The sequence below is a fragment of the Oncorhynchus masou genome, chromosome 9 (assembly GCF_036934945.1).
Source record: "Oncorhynchus masou masou isolate Uvic2021 chromosome 9, UVic_Omas_1.1, whole genome shotgun sequence".
NCBI classification, from domain to species: Eukaryota; Metazoa; Chordata; class Actinopteri; order Salmoniformes; family Salmonidae; genus Oncorhynchus; species Oncorhynchus masou.
In genome coordinates, this window is record NC_088220.1 from 80,621,240 (window position 1) to 80,643,739 (window position 22,500).

General features: G+C 46.4%; 2 protein-coding genes across 2 annotated transcripts in view; both read right to left on the reverse strand.

The window, feature by feature from the left end:
• The window catches only part of relt (RELT TNF receptor), a 54,470-nt gene extending 48,183 nt beyond the window's left edge, over nt 1–6,287 (reverse strand). The window contains exon 1 of the mRNA XM_064975282.1: nt 6,060–6,287. Coding sequence (XP_064831354.1) covers nt 6,060–6,116 — 57 coding nt within the window. The 5' untranslated portion in view covers nt 6,117–6,287. The remainder of the gene's footprint in view (nt 1–6,059) is intronic.
• A 6,090-nt stretch (nt 6,288–12,377) lies between these two features.
• The window catches only part of LOC135546672 (rho guanine nucleotide exchange factor 17-like), a 106,116-nt gene continuing 95,993 nt past the window's right edge, over nt 12,378–22,500 (reverse strand). The window contains 12 exon segments of the mRNA XM_064975283.1: nt 12,378–13,994; nt 14,102–14,377; nt 14,919–15,093; nt 16,018–16,234; nt 16,347–16,433; nt 16,551–16,818; nt 17,452–17,696; nt 18,854–19,041; nt 19,338–19,411; nt 19,541–19,748; nt 20,451–20,569; nt 20,864–20,949. Of these exon segments, the coding sequence (XP_064831355.1) occupies nt 13,783–13,994; nt 14,102–14,377; nt 14,919–15,093; nt 16,018–16,234; nt 16,347–16,433; nt 16,551–16,818; nt 17,452–17,696; nt 18,854–19,041; nt 19,338–19,411; nt 19,541–19,748; nt 20,451–20,569; nt 20,864–20,949 (2,155 nt within the window). The 3' untranslated portion in view covers nt 12,378–13,782.

Sequence of the window (22,500 nt, forward strand, 5' to 3'; positions counted from 1 at the left end):
CAATAACCCATAATGACATCACAATACCTCATAATTACAAAGCAAAACAGGATTTTAGAGATGTTTGCAGATTTATAAAAAAATAAATAAAAAAAATACCTTATTTCCATAAGTATTCAGACCCTTTGCTATGAGACTCGACATTGAGCTGAGGTGCATCCTGGTTCCATTGATCATTCTTAAGATGTTTCGACAACTTGGAGTCCATCTGTGGTAAATTCAATTGATAGGACATGATTTGGAAAGGCACACACCGGTCTATATCAGGTTCCACAGTTAACAGTGCATGTCAGAGCAAAAACCAAGCCATGAGGAATTGTCCGTAGAGCTCCAAGACAGGATTGTGTCAAGGCACGGATGTGGAAACGGGTACATTGAAGGTCCCCAAGAACACAGTGGCCTCCATTATTCTTAAATGGAAGAAATTTGACTCTTCCTAGAGTTGGCCGCTCAGTCAAACTGAGCAATCTGGGGAGAAGGGTCTTGGTCAGGGAACCTGATGGTCACTCTGACAGAGCTCCAGAGTTCCTCCGTGGAGATGGGAGAACCTTCCAGAAGGACAATCATCTCTACAGCACTCCACCAAATCAGGCCTATGGTAGAGTGGCCAAACGGAAGTCAATCCTCAGTAAAAGGCACATGACAGCCCACATGCAGTTTGCCAAAAGGCACCTAAAGGACTCTCAGACCATGAGAAACAAGATTCTCTGTTCTGATGAAACAAAGATTGAACACTTTGGCCTGAATGCCAAGCATCACGTCTGGAGGAAACCTGGCACCATCCCCATGTTTGTCAGTGGCAGAGACTAATCAGGATTGAGGGAAAGATGAACGGAGCAAAGTACAGAGTGATCCTTGATGAAAACGTGCTCCAGAGCGCTCAGGACCTCCTGACTGGGGCGAAAGTTCACCTTCCAACAGGACAAGAACACTAAGCACACAGCCAAGACAACGCAGTAGTGGCTTCGGGACAAGTCTCTGAATGTCCTTGAGTGACCAGCCAGAGCCTGGACTTGAACCCGATCGAACATCTCTAGAAAGACCTGAAAATAGCTGTGCAGCAACGCTCACCATCCAACCTGACAGAGCTTGAGAGGATCTGCAGAGAAGAATGGGAGAAACTCCCAAAATTCAGGTGTGCTAAGCTTGTAGCGTCATACCGAAGACGACTCAAGGCTGTAATCGCTGCCAAAGGTGCTTCAACAAAGTACTGAGTAAAGGGTCTGAATACTTACGTTAATGCGATATTTTCTTTTTTTCTTTTTAATACATTTGCAAAAAATGTATAAAAAGCTGTTTTTGTTTCGTCATTATGGGGTATTGAGTGTAGATCGATGAGCATCTCTTATCAATGGAAACAGGATGTGCCTTTCAAGTCACTGCAAAAAGACGAGGTGGAAAAAGTACCCAATTGTCATACTTGAGTAAAACTATAGATACCTTAATAGAAAGTTACTCAAGTAGAAGTGGAAGTCGCACAGTAAAATACTCTAAAAGTCTGAAAGTATTTGGTTCTAAATATACTTAAGTATCAAAAAGTATAAATAATTTAGAATTCCTTATATTAAGCAAAGCAGACGACACAATTGTCTTGTTTTTAAAAATGTATGGACAGGCAGGGGCATGATCCTACACAGACATCGTTTAGAAAATACGCTTTTGTGTTTAGTGAATCATCCAGATCAAAGGCAGTAGATGACCAGGGATGTTCTATTGACTAGTGAATCATCCAGATCAGAGGCAGTAGATGACCAGGGATGTTCTATTGATTAGTGAATCATCCAGATCAGAGGCAGTAGATGACCAGGGATGTTCTATTGATTAGTGAGTCCTCCTGATCAAAGGCAGTAGATGACCAGGGATGTTCTATTGATTAGTGAGTCCTCCAGATCAGAGGCAGTAGATGACCAGTGATGTTCTATTGATTAGTGAGTCCTCCAGATCAGAGGCAGTAGATGACCGGGGATGTTCATCTCAATCAAACAGACTCCAACCTCTCCACATTGGCCAAGACCAGAGAGCTGTGTAAGGACATCAGGGGTAAAATTGTAGACTTGCATAAGGCTGGGATGGGCTACAGGACAATAGGAAAGCAGCTTGGTGAGAAGGCAACAACTGTTGGAGCAATTATTAGAAAATGAAAGAAGTTCAAGATGGCGGTTAATCACCCCTCGGTCTGGGGCTCAATGCAAGATCTCACCTCGTGGGGCATCAATGATCATGAGGAAGGTGAGGGATCAGCCCAGAACTACACGGCAGGACCTGGTCAATGACCTGAAGAGAGCTGGGACCACAGTCTCAAAGAAAACAATTAGTAACACACTACGCCGTCATGGATTAAAATCCTGCAGCGCACGCAAGGTCCCCCTGCTCAAGCCAGCGCATGTCCAGGCCCGTCTGAAGTTTGCCAATGACCATCTGGATGATCTAGAGGAGGAATGGGAGAAGGTCATGTGGTCTGATGAGACAAAAATAGAGCTTTTTGGTCTAAACTCCACTCGCCGTGTTTGGAGGAAGAAGAAGGATGAGCACAACCCCAAGAACACCATCCCAACCGTGAAGCATGGAGGTGGAAACATCATTCTTTGGGGATGCTTTTCTGCAAAGGGGACAGGACGACTGCACCGTATTTTTGTTGTAGATTCCGTCTCTCACAGTTGAAGTGTACCTATGATAAAAATTACAGACCTCTACATGCTTTGTAAGTAGGAAAACCTGCAAAATCGGCAGTGTATCAAATACTTGTTCTCCCCAATGTACTTTCTCAAGCCACTGTATAGACTGGTGTGTGACTTTCCATATCACATCCAATCAATTTAATTTGCAACAGGTGGACTCCAATCAAGTTGTAGAAACATCTAAAGGATGATCAATGGAAACAGGATGCACCTGAGCTCAATTTCGAGTCTCATAGCAAAGGTTCTGAATACTTATGTAAATCAGATATTTTTTATAAATCTACAAACATCTCTAAAAACCTGTTTTGCTTTGTAATTATAGGGTATTGTAATGTCATTATGGGGTATTGTGTGTAGATTGACGAGGAAATGTTTTTCTAATCAATTTTATAATAAGGCTGTAACATAACAAAATGTGGAGAAGGTCTAGGAGACTGAATACATTCTCAATGCACTGTATACCTGATCCTACCTACGACAGACAGACAGACAGACAGACAGACAGACAGACAGACAGGCAGACAGGCAGACAGGCAGACAGGCAGACAGGCAGGCAGGCAGACAGGCAGACAGGCAGGCAGGCAGACAGGCAGGCAGGCAGACAGGACAGACAGGACAGACAGGACAGACAGACAGGACAGACAGACAGGACAGACAGACAGACAGGACAGACAGACAGACAGGCAGGAGTGAGTTATGAAATACCCTCTCCTCTCCTCAGCTGCAGTGGGAGGGGTCCTATTGATATACCAAAGCAGGAATTTGGCCCTCCACAATGGAACTTTCTGCCAGGAATTTAGCCTGCATGATAACATTACTCTCCTCCTCTTGGAGAAAGCTTCAGGAGCAGTGTCTGTGTCGATTGTACATGAGTGTGTGTGTGTGTGTGTGTGTGTGTGTGTGTGTGTGTGTGTGTGTGTGTGTGTGTGTGTGTGTGTGTGTGTGTGTGTATGTCAGCAGGGTTGATGCTGATACAGTATGTCCTCCTCTGAGAACATCACAAACTCTTTATTAACTCACTGCTGGGCTGTTTTCCCTTTGTGGGCAATGGGAGGAGACGGTTATCAGAGGAATTACATGTCTAAAATAGTGGCTGGTTGAAGTCTGTGCCCATTCAATAACAGATAATAGATTGACAGTTATGCCCAGAGGTAATCCATCTTGGTCTGCTAAAACCCACACAGACAAATAGATATTACAGATAGGCCGAAGCTGAATGGCAAACACACCCTGTAGGTAAGGCATTACAATGATGGAAGAATTATGGCATAATTAGTAGGTCACACCCCTGGACAACGTCAGAGTCTAACCGGTCATTGTTATTCACTGTTGGCAATAACAAAAGCATCACAAACGAACCCACCAAAAACAATTTATTGTTGAAGATTGAATGGTTATCTCTGCAGCCTTTGGGCTGGTGTCCACAGGCCCAGATAAGTCCTCTTGTACCAAATTCCACTGAAGTCAAGACTACGATAGTGTGGGTATCAGGGTTATGTCAGAAGACTGGGGTAGTACCATAGTTGGCTCCATTTAAATATGGAGTCACAGGCATGTCATTTAAGTTCAGTCCAACTTAGTTGAAATCACACATTTAGTTATTGACGAACTGAACCAGAATTAAACCTAAACCTACAAGTGATTTATATATATATACGAGATGACAGCCAGGGAGCGCACTTTTGAAGCCACCACCACACCTCCATCTTGGTACTTACCCTCCTTATAAAAAATATTTTTGAATCTATAGAAATCTATTTATTAATGTCTACATTTGTTTTTGCCATATGTATTATATTACAGACACCTTAATACATACTTTTTAATTATATTATGTGAGCTAAAAATAAATTATAAATATTTGTTTTAAAATGTAAATATACTTTTAGATGGTTCTAATTTTAATGTCCCCACAACAACCAAAATAGCTAAATACATGTAATTTTGTCCTTGAAACAAATATTCGACTTCTACAGTACTTTAAACAATATAGAATTCAATTCATTCCTATGGAGGACCGCTTCTTCTGAAGAGGGCCAATATGGCCGACCGGTGTCTTTAAAGCCTCTCATTTACCAATACATAGCATCCGCAATCCAGGGTTTATATACTTCATTGAAACCTACCTGTGGATTAATTTGACCTTGGTCTGTGTTACTAACCCGTAGTGAGAAGCCTATCCATGGAGACGGTCGTCACTAGTTACCACAGCCACAAAGAAAGAATATTTATACAATTTATCTTCGTAAAATGTGGTCGTAAACCTAACCACACCACTGACCTTATGCCTAGACGGAAATAAAGAACAGAAAGCAATTTTTGGTTTTCATACATTCTTATGATATAGACCATGTTTACCTTGTGGCTGTGGTAACTAGTGGAAACCCTGAAAGACTGATCCATCACGGAAAGGGGATTCTAGGGTTTCACTCATGTTTAATAGGCTGCGGTGAGTTCATCACGCACCCATGCGTGGCAGCGCGTGGTGGAGAGCCAGGGGACGCGTGCGCCACAGACAGGACAAGAACAGTTACAATGTAACGGATCACATCTCACATAAAACGTGTCACTCACAGACAGACTGTCGATAGCTTAGAACTGAGTAGAGAAAATATGACAAAGGCCCTCTCTAACTTGACAACTTTCTAACTATGAAAACCAATGTTTAGTGTGGCATAACACCACGGCGTTTCAGTTGGATATAGCCCAGCCTTGGCTACTGCTCAAATTCATCTCGGCTACATGCGACACACGAGTCATAAAGACGTGGCATCATGCGCAGTCCATATTTCCACTCGCCGTGTGACATTACAACCTTGCTGACTAGGAAACCGCATTGCCTGCAGAGCCTGGGGCATCTCACAAAATGCGCCAATTACTTTCATTGTACATTCATTGTACTATCCCACAGTCAGACAGAGCAACACGAGACACAGGCACCATCAAAATATGCTCCACTAGCCTCTTCTTAACACGGACTCTATATCAAAATTATGATATTGGGATAAACTTGAACAAGAGCGTCAACTCGTGGTGACATTGTTTCAGTGAATATAACTAAACAAAGTAGTACGTATTCTTCCCATCTTTATACATAACGCAATGGGGGGAACTATTGACTGCTATAGCAAAATAAAACATCACAACTCCTATTAAATTGATTCGGAAAGGAAACATGTTCATTGTAAAAACCAGCCCTACAACTACAAACCTAGCTATAGCCTATAGAAATGGACTAATTGATGCACAGTATTACTATGTTTTAGCGAAATGGGTCGTAACATATTGTAAAAGCTGTCAAACCAATAGCAGAAGAGACAGAACAAACGATTCACTAACATGAAACAAGCAAACCCATAAACTAAAAGTTTCTACACTTACCAGATTGGCGGATACATAGGGCTGAATCAGTGGTCTGGGACGATCATTGTCACACATTCGCGTACTCTGCATATAAGGGATATTTTAAAAACATGAACAAAAATGCCGGTAGGAAGTAGGCCTACCCCTCGCGAGCTCTCTGTGATCCAGAAATGTAAATAGATGAGTTTACAGGCCGCTACGTCATCGGCAGAAACCCGAGTAGAGTGTGCCCATGTTTTCTTTCCGCGCGCCTCCTCTGCTTCTGCTGAACTCATCACGAGTCAATGCGGGGAATCCACGCGCACCGGGACGGCAACGCCGGTGAGTTAGCGGGACCAGGAGCCATCTGTCGGGATTCACCCGCCTAGCCTCATAACAGGCGGCTCGCGAATCATCAGCTTTGCTATGACCACAGAGGCTCGCGAACATAGTTTACACACACGTGGCCACCTGATTTTACTAACCTTACTGACTTGGCCTATACACTGTTTATACCAGACTACTAAAGGGCTGGATTAAATATCAAGAATGTTTTTGCCAAAACTTCTGCAAAATCAACACAAAGTTGAAAATATATTGTGACGACCCTGGGTTTATAAGCGCGGAAATCGTCCTTGCCGCACGAGCATGCTTTTGCGCCACAGTCGATAGCGCGCCGGAGCTCGGGCTCGAAGGTCGAGGGTTCGAGACCTGCTTCCTGCTGTTTCATTACAATATGATGGAAACCTACCTGCATGTCCTTTATAGGGGGTAGCCTATTCAAAAAAATGCTTGCACTGTGCATGACAGTAGGCCTGAACAAAAATATAAATGCAACAATTTTACTGAGATACAATTCATATATGAAATAAGCATCAATAGAAATAAATTCATTAGACCCTAATTGGACATTGTCATCTTCCTAGGATTGTGTACAGATCCCTGTGACATAGGGCCGTGCATTATCATGCTGAAACATGAGTTGATGGCACGACAATGGGCCTCAGGATCTCGTCATGGTATCTCTGTGCATTCAAATTGCCATCGATAAAATCCACCCTAAAAATGTTTTTGTTAAGAGCCTGCCCATACCATAACCCCACTACCACCATGGGGCACTTTGTTCACGACGTTGACATCAGCAAACCACACGACGCCACCTGCAACGGTACACTTGAAACTTGGATTCAAGTATGAAACCCACAGTTTCATCAGCTGTCCGGGTGGCTGGTCTCAGACAATCCCGCAGGTGAAGAAGCCAGATGTGAAGGTCCTGGGCTGGTGTGGTTACATGTGGTGTGCGGTTATGAGGCCAGTTGGACGTACTGCCAAATTCTCTAAAATGACGTCGGAGGCGCTTATGGTAGAGAAAAACAAAATGATCTGGAAACAGCTCTGGCAGACATTCCTGCAGTCAGCATGATCCCTACAAACTTGACACATCTGTGGTATTGTGCTGTGAGAAAATGGCACATTTTAGAGAGGCCTCTTATCCCCAGCACAAGGTGCACCTGTGTAATGATTTTTTATTTTTTTTTTATTTTTTTTATTTAACCAGGCAAGTCAGTTAAGAACAAATTCTTATTTTCAATGACAGCCTAGGAACAGTGGGTTAACTGCCTGTTCAGGGGCAGAATGACAGATTTGTACCTTGTCAGCTCAGGGGTTTGAACTCACAACCTTCCAGTTACTATAGTCCAACGCTCTAACCAATAGGCTACCCTGTTTAATCAGCTTCTTGATATGCCATACCTGTCAGCTGGATGGATTATCTTGGCAAAGGATAAATACTCACTAACAGGGATGTAACCAAACTTATGCACACATTTGGAGCGTGTGGAACATTTCTGGGATCTTTTATTTCAGCTCGTGAAACCAACACTTTACATGTTGCGCTTATATTTAAGTTCAGTGTTAGTCGAAGAGCCTGTTATGACCATCAGAGGGTTTGGATAATGCTTTCTAAAAGGATGGGATGCAAATTCACTGTCCTCATTCTCTCTCCCTCCATGATTGAGATTTAATAAACATTCCCTCCCTCAACCTGCAGATGCAGCATTTTGAGAAATAGCCTGCAATTGAAATAGCCTACTCCCCTCTGCCAACACACACAGTCTCTTAACGAGAAGATTCTAATAAAGATAACATTATTCCATTAAACTGTAGGTGATTGTGAAAACCTAACATTCTTCCTCAATACCTAAACTTTTCCACTGATTGTGAAAACCTAATATTCTCTTATCTCTGAAATGTTCCACTGGTCTGACTGAGTGAGTGACAGTGACTGAGTCTATGACACACTATCAAAATCTCATTCTTCTGGCAGACAGAGGGCCTATTGCGCAATATGTTTCAAATCGGTCGTGTGTCTTCATTCATTCCAGTGTGTGAGCGTAGACATTAATTCCCAGCCCCCTCGTATGAACACACAAATGAGGGTCATTCATCAGAGATGTTGACTTGGCTGTGTGTGTGAGAATGGTTTGTATAAAGCCCATTTCATCCAGGGATCTTCCAGTACTATACAGTGTTGGTACACAGAACTTACAGTCCCTGTGGTGGTGTTCGTGTCACGGGTGGGATCTGAACCTCAGAAAATTCCCTCGTGGGCAGAGGGTGACAGACTTTTCGGTTGCGGGCGGGGCTACCTCATTATGAGAGTCCTCACCTCTGCTACATTAGCTGCTGTAGTGATGCCGTCTTGCCTGAGATCCTGAATTAGAAGTTAGGATTCAGAGTTGTTCCTGTCCAGGTCCATGGGGATCAGTACTCTCCACTTCCTGGCTCTGAAAAACTACAAGGTGTGCAGACAGATGTCACATGATGCATTCCTACTCCCAGCGGCGGTAAGAACTGTTACAGACACCAGGTCATCTGGCACCAGGGACATGATTTAATTCCAAAGAAAAACCCAACAGTGACGAAACAGAAACAGCTACAGGAAGAAACTGTGAAGTAACCATGACAACTGAAGTATGACCATAGAAGCCGTCTCGTTTCTCTTCTTTTGTAATTCTGTGACAGTTATAATTTAAACGTGATTGACAGCGCATGCCAGAGGAGAAACAACACACACAAGTATATAAAAATATGCCATTCGATTCATATCAACAATTGAGGACCGTGTGGGTGCACTATTTACAGAAAAAACAGCAATATATACCAATATTTACATTACACAATAGACTTATTTCACACACAGGCAGATTGGTTACAAGAATTACTGACATTTACTAGGATGGCAGCATGAAATGATTATGACGGTTAGAAGAAGTGTGAATGATCAATTCTGAATGTCTTTGCCACAGTGATATTCTACTAAATGTTGTTACTTGATTAACATGAAAGCTAGCATGGAAGTCTTTACTTCATTTTCTACAATGTAGTGTTTATAAAAATGTACTATGCAGTTACTGTGAAAACAGAAGTGGGGGGGGACCATGGAAATATAATGGATAGAAATATCTTCGCTCTAAAATCCACATGGTTCCAGTCAACCCAATATGACATCCACATGGTTCCACAGTCAACCCAATATGACATCACATGGTTCCACAGTCAACCCATTATGACATCCACATGGTTCCACAGTCAACCCAATATGACATCCACATGGTTCCACAGTCAACCCATTATGACATCACATGGTTCCACAGTCAACCCAATATGACACCCACATGGTTCCACAGTCAACCCAATACGTGGTTGAAATGACCACATGGTTCCACAGTCAACCCAATATGACATCCACATGGTTCCACAGTCAACCCATTATGACATCACATGGTTCCACAGTCAACCCAATATGACACCCACATGGTTCCACAGTCAACCCAATATGACATCCACGTGGTTCCACAGTCAACCCAATATGACATCCACATGGTTCCACAGTCAACCCAATATGACATCACATGGTTCCACAGTCAACCCATTATGACATCACATGGTTCCACAGTCAACCCAATATGACATCCACATGGTTCCACAGTCAACCCAACATGACACCCACATGGTTCCACAGTCAACCCAATATGAAATCCACATGGTTCCACAGTCAACCCAATATGACATCCACATGGTTCCACAGTCAACCCAATATGAAATCCACATGGTTCCACAGTCAACCCAATATGACATCCACATGGTTCCACAGTCAACCCAATATGACATCACATGGTTCCACAGTCAACCCAATATGACATCACATGGTTCCACAGTCAACCCAATATGACATCACAATAACACGGATAGAATAACCAACTAGAATTCCACACTTGGCTAAAGTTTCAGAGCACTTACACAGACACAGGTTGCTCCACTAATATACGTCTACACAGAGACACAGCTAGCAGCAGACGAGTATCAAACGACCAGGTTATCCGATTATATTTTGAGTCATTTAGCAGACGCTCTTATCCAGAGCAACTTACAGGAGCAATTAGGATTGTGCCTCGCTCAAGAGCACATCAACATATTTTTTTTCGCCTAGTTGGCACGAGGATTTGAATCAGCGACCTGTCGGTTACTGGCCCAACACTCTTAACCGCTAGGCGACCTGTTGCGCCCGATTATCCGTTAGCCTCTTCATTGGCTCACAATGGGGGAATTAGCCTAATGCTGATACATTTGGTTGGAGTGGTTGAAGGTGATGTCCCCAGATGGTTTGGAGGGGAGTTCTCTTGGCTTGGAGAGATTAAACACTATCACTGATTTGTGTGTGTGTGTGTGTGTGTGTGTATATGTGTGTGTGTGTGTGTGTCAGAGCTCCTGTAAATCATCTCTTCGGGGTAAAGAAAGAGAGAAAAACACATCTATAAATTAAGTGCTGTAAAAAGACAAAGATGAAATCAAAAACATAAATACTGTACAAACATATCTCTTCTACAACAGCCCCCTAAAACAAATGCTTTAAAACACACGTCACTGCAGTAGTGGGATGTTGTTTCTCTTTAAATAGAACAAAAAATCTTTAAAATTATAAACACAAAAGTGATTTAGGTGTGAGAACTAGTTGTATGTGTATGTTTGTCATAGGCTATGGAGAGACGAGCTGTGTTTTGTCAAACGAGTGAAGAAAGTGTGTGTATGTTTATATAGTCTTAGTAGGTACCCTTTGCCATATATTGCACATTGGTTACTTTTATAATGTTTACTCTTTAGTTTCCTTGTTCAGAGAACAGAGACGTTTAGTGTTCACTCCTTGTTCCATCCATTTCTCCTCTCCTCCCTAGGATGGAGTGTTAGGATGGCCTTGTTCCATTTCTCCTCTCCTCCCTAGGATGGAGTGTTAGAATGGCCTTGTTCCATTTCTCCTCTCCTCCCTAGGATGGAGTGTTAGAATGGCCTTGTTCCATTTCTCCTCTCCTCCCTAGGATGGAGTGTTAGGATGGCCTTGTTCCATTTCTTGTTCCTCTCCCTCCCTAGGATGGAGTGTTAGAATGGCCTTGTTCCCTAGGATGGAGTGTTAGGAATGGCCTTGTTCCATTTCTCCTCTCCTCCCTAGGATGGAGTGTTAGAATGGCCTTGTTCCATTTCTCCTCTCCTCCCTAGGATGGAGTGTTAGGATGGCCTTGTTCCATTTCTGCTCTCCTCCCTAGGATGGAGTGTTAGGATGGCCTTGTTCCATTTCTCCTCTCCTCCCTAGAATGGAGTGTTGGATGGCCTTGTTCCATTTCTCCTCTCCTCCCTAGGATGGAGTGTTAGAATGGCCTTGTTCCATTTCTCCTCTCCTCCCTAGGATGGAGTGTTAGGATGGCCTTGTTCCATTTCTCCTCTCCTCCCTAGGATGGAGTGTTGTTCCATTTCTGATGGCCTTGTTCCATTTCTGCTCTCCTCCCTAGGATGGAGTGTTAGGATGGCCTTGTTCCATTTCTCCTCTCCTCCCTAGGATGGAGTGTTAGGATGGCCTTGTTCCATTTCTCCTCTCCTCCCTAGGATGGAGTGTTAGGATGGCCTTGTTCCATTTCTCCTCTCCTCCCTAGGATGGAGTGTTAGGATGGCCTTGTTCCATTTCTGCTCTCCTCCCTAGGATGGAGTGTTAGGATGGCCTTGTTCCATTTCTCCTCTCCTCCCTAGAATGGAGTGTTAGGATGGCCTTGTTCCATTTCTCCTCTCCTCCCTAGGATGGAGTGTTAGAATGGCCTTGTTCCATTTCTCCTCTCCTCCCTAGGATGGAGTGTTAGGATGGCCTTGTTCCATTTCTCCTCTCCTCCCTAGGATGGAGTGTTAGGATGGCCTTGTTCCATTTCTGCTCTCCTCCCTAGGATGGAGTGTTAGGATGGCCTTGTTCCATTTCTCCTCTCCTCCCTAGGATGGAGTGTTAGGATGGCCTTGTTCCATTTCTGCTCTCCTCCCTAGGATGGAGTGTTAGGATGGCCTTGTTCCATTTCTCCTCTCCTCCCTAGGATGGAGTGTTAGGATGGCCTTGTTCCATTTCTCCTCTCCTCCCTAGGATGGAGTGTTAGGATGGCCTTGTTCCATTTCTCCTCTCCTCCCTAGGATGGAGTGTTAGGATGGCCTTGTTCCATTTCTCCTCTCCTCCCTAGGATGGAGTGTTAGGATGGCCTTGTTCCATTTCTCCTCTCCTCCCTAGGATGGAGTGTTAGAATGGCCTTGTTCCATTTCTCCTCTCCTCCCTAGGATGGAGTGTTAGAATGGCCTTGTTCCATTTCTCCTCTCCTCCCTAGGATGGAGTGTTAGAATGGCCCTGTTCCATTTCTCCTCTCCTCCCTAGGATGGAGTGTTAGGGTGGCCTTGTTCCATTTCTCCTCTCCTCCCTAGGATGGAGTGTTAGGATGGCCTTGTTCCATTTCTCCTCTCCTCCCTAGGATGGAGTGTTAGGATGGCCTTGTTCCATTTCTCCTCTCCTCCCTAGGATGGAGTGTTAGGGTGGCCTTGTTCCATTTCTCCTCTCCTCCCTAGGATGGAGTGTTAGGGTGGCCTTGTTCCATTTCTCCTCTCCTCCCTAGGATGGAGTGTTAGGATGGCCTTGTTCCATTTCTCCTCTCCTCCCTAGGATGGAGTGTTAGGATGGCCTTGTTCCATTTCTCCTCTCCTCCCTAGGATGGAGTGTTAGGATGGCCTTGTTCCATTTCTCCTCTCCTCCCTAGGATGGAGTGTTAGGATGGCCTTGTTCCATTTTTACTTCCATCAGTCCATCATTTGGCTTGTTGCAGAATTCACAATCTTCTTCCCATCAGTACCCTTTCACCCTGTCTGCCTCAACCTCTCGCTCTTTCCTTCTCTCTCCTTCACCTAATCGGTCTGTCCTTATCCACACTTTTCTCTGGTCACTGTCCCAATCTCTCGCTTTCTCTCCCTCTCTTTCCCTCTCTCTCACTTGTTCCCTCCCTCTCTCCTAGTAAAGTCTGTAGAGACAGAGTCCACGCCGAAACACCAGACACATCACTCAGTGATTAACAACACAGACAGTTGCATCAGAACAAACTAAAACAGCAACAGAAACCTGGTTTGAAGCGACCCTGTAGTTTTTCAGCCTGGGCTAACAACACCCAATCACAGAGAGATCAGAAGACGGAGAAAATAACTCAAAAATACTGGACCTAATAAAAACGGGGGTGGGTTCTGAGGAGGAGGGGTTGGGTTTATGTGTGGTTTTTGCTGAGGGTGGGGTTCAAATGGGCCGGGGGACTCTCATTGGCTCAGACCCGGGGCAGGGGGCTTGGCCTCACATCCTCCAGGGCAGTATGTTGCTGGTGCTGAAGGGGTGTGTTTTGATAAATGGGGCCGGCTGATTGGCTCAGACCCTCCACAGCAGTAAGTGGTTGGTACTGTCGTCCCGCCCCACTGTCTCACTGCTATTGGTCAGCCGGAAGTCCTCATAGCCATCGCCACCGGAGATCACCAACTGATTGGTTTTAACGGGCAGGAGGGCGGAGGCTCGACGGCGAGCGGAATCTCGCCTCTGCAGTCCCCCATTACCCCCTTCAACACCACTCTGGGCTGGGTTGCCTAGGAGACAGAGGAGTTCAAAGGTCATGAATATGGAAGTAACCCTTTAAACATTGTATAGCAAATATGTTTGGAAGCAGAAATGGTGCGTGGAGTGACATGGATACCTGTGGTATCGGCGGGCAGGGGGAAGTTGACGTCGAAGCCTTCAGGTAGTTCTATGGAGGTGAGGAACCTCACATGGCCAGTGTGTCCATGAGCGGAGCCCATGGGGGTCAGAGGTGACCGCAGCGTCCCTGACACAGTCCCAGAGCTGACGGCTGGGATAGACAGGGTCAGGACCACCCCTGCACTGGTCCCGATCCACAGCAGGTCCTTACAGGCCAGGAGAGCTGTGATCCTGAGACACGCTGCCTTGTGTTGCCGGATGATCGCATCTGAACCTGGGGAGGGGATGAGAATGGCAGAGAGGATAAGGTGAGAGGGAGAGGAAGGCCAGACAGAGGGAGAGGAAGGCCAGAGAGAGGGAGAGGAAGGCCAGACAGAGGGAGAGGAAGGCCAGAGAGAGGGAGAGGAAGGCCAGACAGAGGGAGAGGAAGGCCAGACAGAGGGAGAGGAAGGCCAGACAGAGGGAGAGGAAGGCCAGACAGAGGGAGAGGAAGGCCAGAGAGAGGGAGAGGAAGGCCAGACAGAGGGAGAGGAAGGCCAGAGAGAGGGAGAGGAAGGCCAGACAGAGGGAGAGGAAGGCCAGACAGAGGGAGAGGAAGGCCAGAGAGAGGAGAGGAAGGCCAGACAGAGAGACAAGAACAAGCGTTTTATTTAGAACTGGAGCTGCCATCTACTGGTTAAGAGGTGTAATGCGCTGACTCTGAATTTGTGTGTGTGTGTGTGTGTGTGTGTGTGTGTGTGTGTGCAGTGAACGTCTAAGATGTTTTGGGGACTTATGGTGTGTGCGTACACATGTATATGTGTGCTCTATGTTACCTGCAAGCATCTTGTGCACGGCGGGGGCCACGTCCACCTCCGTCAGGCTGTCCCAGGTCTGGGCGTGGTAAAGTCTGATCTGGGCACTACCCTGGAGCGCCAGCCACACCCCCTGGCCGTAGCTCACCATGCAGGTAACACACCTACTGCTGTCTGTGCCCACCTGGAACCAGTGCTGCAGGGGAGAGAGAGAGTTACAATCACCCAGATATCCATTTCATCCATCCATCCATCATTCCATCCATCCATCGTTCCTTCCATTCATCCATCGTTCCTTCCTTCCATCCATCCATCGTTCCTTCCATCCATCCATCGTTCCTTCCATCCATCCATCGTTCCTTCCATCCATCCATCCATCCATCCATCCATCCATCCATCGTTCCATCCATCATTCCATCCATCCATCGTTCCATCCATCCATTCATCGTTCCATCCATCCATTCATCGTTCCATCCACCGTTCCATCCATTCATCGTTCCATCCATCGTTCCATCCATCCATCGTTCCTTCCATCCATCCATCCATCGTTCCATCCATCCATCCATCGTTCCATCCATCCATCCATCCATCCATCGTTCCATCCATTCCATCGTTCCATCCATCCATCGTTCCATCCATCCATCCATCGATCCATCCATCCATCCATCCATCGTTCCATCCATCCATTCCATCCATTCATCGTTCCATCCATCGTTCCATCCATCCATCGTTCCATCCATCCATCGTTCCATCCATCCATCGTTCCATTCATTCATCGTTCCATCCATTCATCGTTCCATCCATCCATCGTTCCATCCATCCATCGTTCCATCCACCCATCGTTCCATCCACCCATCGTTCCATCCACCCATCGCTCCATCCCATCCATCGCTCCATTCCATCCATCCATTCATCCATCCATCGCTCCATCCATCCATTCCATCCATCCATCGTTCCATCCACCCATCGTTCCATCCACCCATCGTTCCATCCACCCATCGTTCCATCCATCCATCGTTCCATCCACCCATCGTTCCATCCACCCATCGTTCCATCCACCCATCGTTCCATCCACCCATCGTTCCATCCATCTTGTGACTGGACCATAATGTAACCATACCTCTTGCACCAGTGTGGTTGTGTTGATGATGAGAACGCGGTTCTGTGAACCACACCACAGCTTCCCTCCGACCGGGACCATCTTAGTGACAGGACTACTGGGCGTGCCCAGACTCAACGTCTGAGATGACTGGGCGTCCCAGAAACTCCCCACCTCCCTCTGGTAGACGATCACATCTCCGTTGGCCAGGGACGCAAACACCTTGTTGTCCAGGTATCTGAGAGGAGAGGGAGGAGATGATCAGACACTGAAGTAGTAAATCACCATTTAAAAAGGTAAAAGTGGTAGACTTCTCTGATGTTTGCTAACATGAAAGCAGCCAGACTCACAGAATACACAGGATGGGGGCAGAATGCTGCATCTTCATGCTGTTCTTACGGTTCCGGATGTTGTCTGATGACTGGTACACATGGATACTGACAGAGAGAGTTCAAAACACCGGAGTTAGGAATTTCAACGTGTGTTTGTGTGCGTTTCTGTACGTGTCGGTGTGTATTTGCGTGTGTTTGTATTTGTGTGTGTTGTGAGTTTACCATCCGTCCTCTGTGCCCAGCCACACAGAGCTCTGGTAAGCCTCCGGGTCAATGCTGAGCAGATCCTCCAGACTGGCTCTGGTGAAGGATCCCCGGGAGGAACGGCGCATCGCTCTCCCGTCCATGGGGCTCTCGCTGTGGGGTCGACCTCTTCCACCCACCCCTGGCCTGCCTGGAGCTCCATAAGGACTGGCCTCTGGGTAGTCCTGCTCCTCCTCACTACTGGTGGTCTCTGTAGCCATGTCCTTAGAACCAGACCCCTCCTCATCTAGGACAGAGGGACAAAGGATAGTCAGGGTGTTGAAGTCGGTGAGAACTTGTTCCCCAAGCTGGATGAATGGATGGCTTGGGGTTTTATGTAAATGTGTGCGAGAGAGTACTCACAGCCATAGCTGGATGAATGATGGCTTGGGGTTTTATGTGAATGTGTGTGAGAGAGTACTAGCTGGATGAATGGATGCCATAGCTGGATGAATGGATGAATGGATGGGGGTTTTATGTGAATGTGTGCGAGAGAGTACTCACTGCCATAGCTGGATGAATGGATGGCTTGGGGTTTTATGTGAATGTGTGTGAGAGAGTACTCACTGCCATAGCTGGATGAATGGATGGCTTGGGGTTTTATGTGAATGTGTGTGAGAGAGTACTCACTGCCATAGCTGGATGAATGGATGGCTTGGGGTTTTATGTGAATGTGTGTGAGAGTACTCACTGCCATAGCTGTATGAATGGATGGCTTGGGGTTTTATGTGAATGTGTGTGAGAGAGTACTCACTGCCATAGCTGGATGAATGGATGGCTTGGGGTTTTATGTGAATGTGTGTGAGAGAGTACTCACTGCCATAGCTGGATGAATGGATGGCTTGGGGTTTTATGTGAATGTGTGTGAGAGAGTACTCACTGCCATAGCTGGATGACACAGTAGAGTGACTGGCTTGGCTCTGCAGTGTAGAGGAGGGGCTAGGAGAATCTTCATCGTCCGTGTCATCACTATCAAATGGAACTAACTCTGTCCCCGCCCCTGAAGGGGGCTCGGTCAGCTCCAGCGACGAATGAGAGATGGAGATGTGAAGCTGCTGCTGCCGTGATGGGGTGGAGTCAACAGCTACAGGGGGAGGGGCTGGGGAGTGCTCCACTCCACGTTCCCTAGGAGACACAGGATGCAGGACACTGATTTCTTAGAAGTCAGTAATGTTAGCTAAGCATTGCAGGACATCAACAATAAAGACTGATACATGTGTGTTTGTACACTATGATCTGTGTACCAACCTCCCCTTGAGTCCAGGGACTGATACATGTGTGTTTGTACACTATGCTCTGTGTACCAACCTCCCCTTGACTCCAGGGACTGATACATGTGTGTTTGTACACTATGATCTGTGTACCAACCTCCCCTTGACTCCAGGGACTGATACATGTGTGTTTGTACACTATGCTCTGTGTACCAACCTCCCCTTGACTCCAGGGACTGATACATGTGTGTTTGTACACTATGCTCTGTGTACCAACCTCCCCTTGACTCCAGGGACTGATACATGTGTGTTTGTACACTATGATCTTGTACCAACCTCCCCTTGAGTCCAGGGACTGATACATGTGTGTTTGTGCACTCTGTGTACCAACCTCCCCTTGACTCCAGGGACTGATACATGTGTGTTTGTACACTATGCTCTGTGTACCAACCTCCCCTTGACCCCAGGGACTGATACATGTGTGTTTGTGCACTATGACCTGTGTACCAACCTCCCCTTGACTCCAGGGACTGATACATGTGTGTTTGTGCACTATGACCTGTGTACCAACCTCCCCTTGACTCCAGGGACTGATACATGTGTGTTTGTACACTATGCTCTGTGTACCAACCTCCACTTGACTCCAGGGACTGATACATGTGTGTTTGTACACTATGCTCTGTGTACCAACCTCCCCTTGAGTCCAGGGACTGATACATGTGTGTTTGTACAATATGCTCTGTGTACCAACCTCCCCTTGACTCCAGGGACTGATACATGTGTGTTTGTACACTATGATCTGTGTACCAACCTCCCCTTGAGTCCAGGGACTGATACATGTGTGTTTGTACACTATGCTCTGTGTACCAACCTCCCCTTGAGTTCAGGGACTGATACATGTGTGTTTGTACACTATGCTCTGTGTACCAACCTCCCCTTGACTCCAGGGACTGATACATGTGTGTTTGTACACTATGCTCTGTGTTTGTACACTATGCTCTGTGTACCAACCTCCACTTGACTCCAGGGACTGATACATGTGTGTTTGTACACTATGCTCTGTGTACCAACCTCCCCTTGAGTCCAGGGACCGCGGCGATGCAGATGATCCTAGCAGAGCAGACAGCGATACAGGCCTCTACAGTGGGCTGGTCTCTGATGTTGAGCAGACACACCTGGCCCACATATCCATCACTGTTACACACCCACACCTCACTGCTGCTCTCTGGACAACTGTGGCTGGGGGAGGCACAGGAGAACTGGGGAGGGAGGATAGGAGAAAAGGGACTATGGATACTAAAGTAGGAGTGTTCTCCATCAACTTGTACCACAGTCAGAATGGCCTGGTAACCACGTCACACAACCAGGGTTGGGCTCAATTCAACGAAAATGACAATTCAATAACAGAAAAAAAGGCATTTATTTTCAAAAAGTAGAAGCTATTTTTTTTTCTTCTTCAGAATGTTAAATTCAAATCATTTCCTGAATTTGCTGCCGTCAAATCTAATTGAGCCCAACCCTGCACACCATCAGGACAGGCTGGTGTCTCTCTTACCTGCATCCCACTACGAGTCTTCATAATGGGGATAGCCTTCAGGAACTCTGGGTCCCACTGGTCCTTATTCATTGCTGCACACATAGGACAAAGGAAGGGCGAGATAGAGGTTATTTACCTACTGTTTACTCTCTAGGGAAAGGTTCTAGTGAACAATCCCTTTAATACGATGTTAAATAACATGAACATGTGTTTTCTCGTACCCAGTTGCTTCTTGGCATCTTCGAAGGCCTGTTGGAAGTTGCTGCGTGTGTCCGGGGAGCTGAACTCGAAGATGAAGCTGGTTTCTGCCGAGGCGGTGGTCAGCTCCAGCTTGGTGGGCAGGAAGCTCATACTGAACGCTAGAGACTGTTTCTCTGCAAGCTCCCTGTGGACCGACGCCATCAGGTCCTTTATCACATCATCCAGAGACTGAGGAGAGAAAGGTTTGTTAACGGAGGTGTGTATGAGACTGTTTCTCAGAGAGAGAGGAGAGAGAGAGAGAGAAAGGTTTGTTAATGGAGGTGTGTATGAGACTGTTTCTCTGCAAGCTCCCTGTGGACCGACGCCATCAGGTCCTTTATCACATCATCCAGAGACTGAGGAGAGAAAGGTTTGTTAACGGAGGTGTGTATGAGACTGTTTCTCAGAGAGAGAGGAGAGAGAGAGAGAGAGAGAAAGGTTTGTTAACGGAGGTGTGTATGAGACTGTTTCTCAGAGAGAGAGGAGAGAGAGAGAGAGAGAGAAAGGTTTGTTAACGGAGGTGTGTATGAGACTGTTCCTCAGAGAGAGAGGAGAGAGAGAGAAAGGTTTGTTAACGGAGGTGTGTATGAGACTGTTCCTCAGAGACTGAGGAGAGAAAGGTTTGTTAACGGAGGTGTGTATGAGACTGTTCCTCAGAAACTGAGGAGAGAAAGTTTTGTTAATGGAGGGGTGTATGAGACTGTTTCTCAGAGAGAGAGGAGAGAGAGAGAGAGAGAGAAAGGTTTGTTAACGGAGGGTGTATGAGACTGTTTCCCTGAGAAGGAGAGAGAGGTGTGTGTGTGGGGGAGGGGGACAAATGTAATTGTGTATGAGATCTGTTAGACGACTATGAGACGAGTGTGTGTGTGTGTGTGTGTGTGTGTGCGTTACCTGGTGAGGGAAGCTGAGAGTCTCTGATAGTTTGCTGATCTGTCCCAGTGTACTCAGGTCCTCGTCCAGTCGACCAATCATCTTCTGGATGGTCTCTTTGTTGGTTGCCTGGGAGGGGTCTAACATACAGGAAAAGAGGTGATGACAATTGACCTCTGATACTCACAGGAAACTACAGATCCCACAACCCGTTGTGGCTTCGGGTGAAGTTTCCCTTAGGTACAGATCTAGGATAAACTTCCCCTCCCCCAATCCACATTAATGGGTAAAATGCTTAACTGACCCAAGATTCCTTCACCAATTTGTAAGTCGCTCTGGATAAGAGCGTCTGCTAAATGACTTAAATGTAAATGTAAATGTAATATAACCGACACATATAACCTACACATCCCATGAGCCTTCAGGAGTCTTACTTTTCACTATCTCCACGTCCTCTAGGGGAAGTTTCCACAGGAACTTATATTTACTAGACGTGTCGATCACCCTGGCAACAGAGTACCTGGAAGAGGGAGAGACAGAAAGACGAGAGGACAGGGAGAGACAGAAAGACGAGAGGACAGGGAGAGACAGAAAGACGAGAGGACAGGGAGAGACAGAAAGGCGAGAGGACATGGAGAGACAAAGACGAGAGGACATGGAGAGACAAAGACGAGAGGACATGGAGAGACAAAGACGAGAGGACAGGGAGAGACAAAGACGAAAGGACAGGGAGAGACAGAAAGACGAGAGGACAGGGAGAGACAAAGACGAGAGGACAGGGAGAGACAGAAGGACGAGAGGACAGGGAGAGACAGAAGGACGAGAGGACAGGGAGAGACAGAAGGACGAGAGGACAGGGAGAGACGGAAAGACGAGAGGACAGGGAGAGACGGAAAGACGAGAGGACAGGGAGAGACAGAAAGACGAGAGGACAGGGAGAGACAGAAAGGCGAGAGGACAGGGAGAGACAGAAAGGCGAGAGGACATGGAGAGACAAAGACGAGAGGACATGGAGAGACAAAGACGAGAGGACATGGAGAGACAAAGACGAGAGGACAGGGAGAGACAAAGACGAGAGGACAGGGAGAGACGGAAAGACGAGAGGACAGGGAGAGACAGAAAGACGAGAGGACAGGGAGAGACAAAAAGACGAGAGGACAGGGAGAGACAGAAAGACGAGAGGACAGGGAGAGAGAGATAGTTAGTTATTTCTGTCTACGATGCAATGTGTTTCAGGCAATATCAGGGGGCAGCAAGTCTCCTTTTATTTAACACTGCAAATGATGCGGTGAACCCATAGAGAATGACAGAGGCCTCTAGTGGCCAAAAGGCTATTTTAGTATGGGCAGCGTCATTGAGGGCTTCAACAAATGTAGTCAACTGGGTGGGGCTTCCGACTTCATTGACTGATCGTTCGTGTCCATCCGGCTCATCAGGGCTCAGCCAAATAGTGAAGAAGTAAATGGACTAGTTCAAAATGAAGATAGCCCCAATGACGCTGCCCATGCGGTCAAATACACTATAATGGCACAGATACAAAGTCCTCTAACTATCTCTATGGGTGAACCAAGGGACCAGGATTCCTGTCTGAAAGCATGGTTTTGACTACTGCTACAGTCTTGCAGTTTAACTCGCCTAGCCCAGAAAGGCAATTTCCATAGACAGACCCATAAAGAAGTCAGACTCCCCCCCCCCCCCCCCATCACTCAAACCCAAAGATATTAACATTTTATATTCATCCAAATGTCTGGCATGTTTTTGGATGACGTGATGACACTGCTCCCTGTGCACACCGAGTGCTTACGAAGTCGGGCCGTGTAAACCAACCAGGATGTAGACGGTCCATGAATCGGCGGGTGCGAACGTGAGACGATCAGTTGAAAAACAAAGGTCGCACATCTTGGACCCTTGGATCTTTTATACCTCAATGTGGTGAACGTTAAGGGTTAAGGGCATAACGTTGCCAACTCAGAGCCTAATATAACGTCTTTGAATAGCTCGCGTGTTGAGGGTGTTGCCTTACTCAGTCCCTAATAGGGACTTCTCAGGAAGGTTGTTAGTGAGTGGAAAA